The sequence below is a fragment of the Danio rerio genome, chromosome 8, assembly GCF_049306965.1.
Source record: "Danio rerio strain Tuebingen ecotype United States chromosome 8, GRCz12tu, whole genome shotgun sequence".
Lineage (NCBI taxonomy): Eukaryota > Metazoa > Chordata > Actinopteri > Cypriniformes > Danionidae > Danio > Danio rerio.
Window position 1 is genome coordinate 689,001 of NC_133183.1, and position 6,000 is coordinate 695,000.

General features: G+C 45.9%; 1 protein-coding gene across 3 annotated transcripts in view; it reads left to right on the forward strand.

Moving 5' to 3' along the window:
• Positions 1-6,000, forward strand: part of prdm6 (PR domain containing 6) — a 67,290-nt gene that overhangs the window by 36,324 nt on the left and 24,966 nt on the right. For all 3 annotated transcript variants that reach the window (XM_073909983.1, XM_073909984.1, XM_073909985.1), the window contains exon 5: positions 1,656-1,780. In XM_073909983.1, the coding sequence (XP_073766084.1) occupies positions 1,656-1,780 (125 nt within the window). The remainder of the gene's footprint in view (positions 1-1,655; positions 1,781-6,000) is intronic.

Sequence of the window (6,000 nt, forward strand, 5' to 3'; positions counted from 1 at the left end):
TAATTACCCTAGTGAAGCCTTTAAATGTGATTTTAAGCTGTATAGAAGTGTCTTGAAGAATATCTAGTCTAATATTATTTACTGTCATCATGACAAAGAGAAAATAAATCAGTTATTAGAGATGAGTTATTAACACTGTTATGATTAGAGATGTGCTGAAGAAATCTGCTCTCTGTTAAACAGAAACTGGGGAAAAAATAAACAGGAAGGCAAATAATTCAGAGTGGGTGGGGGGCTAATAATTCTGACTTCAACTGTATATAATGAGGTGGGCAATGGAGCAAAGGCTGTGTCAGTGCACGGGTTTGCGCTCATGTGGTGACTGGTTGATCTTGCGGGTTATCTTGGAAGAATAAACTCGAACCGCGAGAACACATCGCATATGAGAAATGCGTTGCAGCGAGCTTCCCATTGTGACCTTTACATGAAAACTCTTTCAGCTTTTTAATAAAATAGATGTTTTTTTCTTTTCAGTGAAAATTTATAAATGTTCAAGTACTTAAGCATCGTCGATACAGATCATTTGTAAAATGCAAATAAAAATTATTTTAGCAAGGAAACGGTTCAGACCTTTAGCGGATAGCCAGCCTGATCTCACGAGAAAACATAAGTATTTTCCGTTTTGCCAGTTTAGTGGCAAATTCGTACGAATTCATTCATACGAAATTGTACAATTTAAAAAAGAGGCGTGGCATTTAACCACACCCCTAAACCCAACCGTCATTGGGGGATGAGCAAATCGTACTAAATTGTACACATTAGATCGTACGAATTCATACGAATTAGACACTAAATCAAAAAGTTACGAATTGCCGTGAGATTGTGTTGGAATAGCTCATAATAATGTAAAGCATAATGCTTTATATTATTACACACACTATCAATGCACAATAGCTGAAACGTGTAGGTGCATTTTTTTTTAAACAATAGCCTTGTTAATAAAGGCCTTTTCACTTATTTTTCGAAAGCCTTGGACTTGATTAGTTTGTTTATGTAACGTTTGTTTGTAACGTTGTGTGGACGTTACCACTATGACGTCTATCAGACGTTGGATTTTGGTTGCCATAACAGATGAATAAATGTCAGTATGTGACGTCAATATGACGCTGGTTTAAGATGTTGGCTAGACATTGGATTTTGGTCACTTTCTAACAACTTAAAATCAACCAAATATCAACGTCATTTGCTGTCATTATTGGACATCAAAATAATGTTGTTCTTAGACGCTGACTAGACATTGAATTTTGGTCACCTGACATCACAAAAGTCTAACCTAATATTAGCATCTTATGACATTGTGTGTCTGCTGGGCAATAACTAAATGCACTACAGAATGTCACGTTTACACACACATATACAAATATCCTGTAAATGCATCAACTTTTAACAGCGTAATACTCACTACTTTTGAAAGCTCTACTTTTCACTAATACTTTGAGCAGTTTGCTAAAACACTTAAACAAATGCATTTGGTTGTCCAGTGTAATTGTGATGTCCATGTCAAATAAATAAATAAATAAATAAAATTAATCTTTGTGAATCTCTTATCCATAGAGCACCCACACATTCATTACACCTGAAGCACTTTCGATTTGATTTTGGATTGGTTTTGTTCATGAATGCCCTGCTCTGACTGTGGTAAATGTGTGTTTCAGGTCGTGTATATTTTACCGCGCCTGCACTGATATTCCTCGAGGAACGGAGCTGCTGGTGTGGTATAACGACAGCTACACGTCTTTCTTCGGGATCCCACTGCAGTGCATCGCGCAGGACGAAAACTGTAAGTGCTGAGCACAAAATAATGAGGCTTGCTACTTGTTCAAACTACCTGAGCTTTATAATCACGTCATGAATGTGAACAAAACTTTGTGCATGCTTATAACAACTGTTAAGTGTCATTGGCTCAGTTATGCCATTTAAAATGCAAAAAAATATTCATAAGATTTACTCAGTGTGATGCTGCACGCTGTATAGGGAAAAAACCTCCGCGTCTCATGATGCAGGAGTCTGAGGTCCTTCACCCACTCAAGAGGTGCAGAGAATAGTGTCAAACAGAAACATATAACAGTAAACAGTAAAATATCCTGTCGATGGTGATAGTTCGATTGTGGTTTTAATAGTCTGTGCTGCACTTCAATAATGCCACCATAATCGGCATACTCCACATGTCTTAATTCCATTTCTGATTAGTTCTGTTATGACCTTAATCAGATTAAATTGATCAAAAATCGCTGTTTGCATGGTGGACTCTTTAGCTTGGTTTATAGTTCTGCACTAAGTGACCGGCGTAACCCACGGCGCATGCAACCTGCGTAGCTGTGCATTTATACTTCTGCTGCTGTCTCTGTTGGTCTGCATTAACCAACCCGGGCTCATTATGGAAACGTAGCCCCGCGGACGTTTCTGCGGACCGCGATTTACGTCCCGGGCGGTACATATTCCAGCGCTTTGTCGCGTCTCGGGCGGGCGCCTCTCGGGAGCGCGCGGCGTTCGCGCCCGGGCTGTTCTCGCACGAATAGCCGCCGGAATCGAAAAAAAAAAAAAAAAGCAAAAGCCCCCGTCTTCGATTTCGACCGCGTTTTCGGATCCCGCCGCGTTCTCGCCCTTATTTTCCGTTTTTCGTCTTACCTGATTTCCGGAACCCGCCGTTCCCCGGACTCGATCCCGGTCGTCGTCCACCGCGGCCGGCTCCGGCTCCTCCTCCTCCTCCGGGGCCTCCGCTCCGCTGATGCAACGCTGTGAGCTAGGCGGACAAACTGATTGCGTCGGGAAAGCCCTCCACTCGGAGGCGAGCTGTCGGCCGGCGAGCGCGAAAAGGAGGGGCGGAGCGGCTCCACACCGCCCCGCGGTGTTCGCTCAAAAAAAACCAAACGCGGCCTTTACGTACCTCCGGCCACGTAAATCTTGGTCTCCAGAAACGTCCACGGGGCTACGTTTCCAGAATGAGCTTGGGTTGGCATTAACACTTCTGAAACGCTAGTTGGCAGTGAGGTGTAAATGTGTCTCTGTGTCGAGTTTCTTCGCTGGTGTTTTGTTTTTTCTGAACACTTCCTGGATGTACAAGTGACTCAAACTCGCTCATTTTGATTTATAATGTTTTTGCGGCAGATGGACGCGAGTTGCTATCTGTATGTCCAAAACCAAACGGTTCAGTAAAAGCAGAATGACCGCGATGTGCAGACGTCTTTCCATTTTGGCGCTTTGCTTTCGTGTCCATCACCTAACAGCAGCCGTACACACAACAGCAGCTCGATGATGCAAGCGTATTGGGGTTCAGAAGGAAAACAGACAGTGTGAATGCAAACCAGCCGAGAAGGTGGCAAGGGGGGACAATTGAACTTGGGTACTGGCCAGGCATCTGAACCAAGTGTGAAAGCACCCTGAATCAGAGTAATGTCTTCATCGAAGTAAAATCAGAGTATCGGTGTCCATGTTAACGTATTTAATGTCAAGTGTAGTGTCCCTGTTAAATAAACAAACAAGTAAAAAATGAATGAACACCCCTTCAAGTAAAGGATTTAACAGATCTGGAATAAATTAAAACAACACAAATGAGAATAAGTAGAAATAACCCGGTTCAAATCCTCAGAAATGTCTGTCATCATTCAGTGTGGTCAGAGCGAGGGTTTCTTTTCTCGTGTGATCTGATTGTGGAGTTGTGTGTGATCGTCTGGTGGTGTTTTTGTGGTTTGGTCTGCGTGTGTTTGTGCAGTTCTCCTGATAAAGCTGGACGAGAGCGACTCTGACAGCTCAGTGTTTACAGCAGACACTCTTTATGAGCTGCTGTGTTTAGACAGATCTCCTGAAGTGTGTGCTGATGTGAGAAGCACACACGCTCTTCATCTCGTGCAGCACACAACACTGCAGCGCACACACACTGCACAGTCAACTGCTTCTTAAAGGGACAGGACACACACACACACACACACACACACACACACACACACACACACACACACACACACAAATAAACATTGTACCATTAGCCCCTTCACACATACAGAACATTACACATACACATTACCGCTGTTTTGGAGTGGATGTGTGAATGCTCTTTTCTGGAAAAACTCCATAACGTCCTCGCCTGTGTGAACAGCGCTTTTCTGAATCTACCGGTAAAGTTGTTCCGGAAGTTTTCCAGATATTTACCAGTATCACTGTGTGAAAGAGGCTATTGTTTGATTAACAGGTGATTAGGAATATATTAAATGTGTTCATCATGATTTAAATATGTATTTTTTTTTTATTCCAATTCTGGTTCTTGCCACACATTTCAAAGAAGTTGTAACAGTAAAGCATTTACCACTTTGTAATGTTCCTTTTCACTTAACAGACATTCAGGGACTGAAGACACAGAGTGATGAACCGTTTCAGGTGTCATTCAGTCCCATTCTTACTGCAAAACAAGTCTTATGATGGGCATCAGTACGGGGTCTTCATTGTCGCATTTTGCACTTCAGAAAACGCCACACATTCTCTATTGGAGACAGGTCGGGACTGCAGGCAGGCCAGTCTAGCACCTGTATCCTCTTCCTCCACAGCCACACAATCTCTATTGGAGACAGGTCAGGACTGCAGGCAGGCCAGTCCAGCACCTGTATTCTCTTCCTCCGCAGCCACACATTCTCTTTTGGAGACAGGTCAGGACTGCAGGCAGGCCAGTCCAGCACCTGTATCCTCTTCCTCCGCAGCCACACATTCTCTATTGGAGACAGGTCAGGACTGCAGGCAGGCCAGTGTAGCACCAGTCTCCTCTTCCTCCGCAGCCACACATTCTCTATTGGAGACAGGTCGGGACTGCAGGCAGGCCAGTCTAGCACCTGTATCCTCTTCCTCCGCAGCCACACATTCTCTTTTGGAGACAGGTCAGGACTGCAGGCAGGCCAGTCCAGCACCTGTATCCTCTTCCTCCGCAGCCACACATTCTCTATTGGAGACAGGTCAGGACTGCAGGCAGGCCAGTCTAGCACCTGTATCCTCTTCCTCCACAGCCACACAATCTCTATTGGAGACAGGTCGGGACTGCAGGCAGGCCAGTCCAGCACCTGTATCCTCTTCCTCCGCAGCCACACATTCTCTATTGGAGACAGGTCGGGACTGCAGGCAGGCCAGTCTAGCACCTGTATCCTCTTCCTCCGCAGCCACACATTCTCTATTGGAGACAGGTCAGGACTGCAGGCAGGCCAGTCTAGCACCTGTATCCTCTTCCTCCACAGCCACACAATCTCTATTGGAGACAGGTCAGGACTGCAGGCAGGCCAGTCCAGCACCTGTATTCTCTTCCTCCGCAGCCACACATTCTCTTTTGGAGACAGGTCAGGACTACAGGCAGGCCAGTCTAGCACCTGTATCCTCTTCCTCCACAGCCACACAATCTCTATTGGAGACAGGTCAGGACTGCAGGCAGGCCAGTCCAGCACCTGTATTCTCTTCCTCCGCAGCCACACATTCTCTTTTGGAGACAGGTCAGGACTGCAGGCAGGCCAGTCCAGCACCTGTATCCTCTTCCTCCGCAGCCACACATTCTCTATTGGAGACAGGTCAGGACTGCAGGCAGGCCAGTGTAGCACCAGTCTCCTCTTCCTCCGCAGCCACACATTCTCTATTGGAGACAGGTCGGGACTGCAGGCAGGCCAGTCTAGCACCTGTATCCTCTTCCTCCACAGCCACACAATCTCTATTGGAGACAGGTCGGGACTGCAGGCAGGCCAGTCCAGCACCTGTATCCTCTTCCTCCGCAGCCACACATTCTCTATTGGAGACAGGTCGGGACTGCAGGCAGGCCAGTCCAGCACCTGTATCCTCTTCCTCCACAGCCACACATTCTCTATTGGAGACAGGTCGGGACTGCAGGCAGGCCAGTCCAGCACCTGTATCCTCTTCCTCCACAGCCACACATTCTCTATTGGAGACAGGTCAGGACTGCAGGCAGGCCAGTCTAGCACCTGTATTCTCTTCCTCCGCAGCCACACATTCTCTTTTGGAGACAGGTCAGGACTA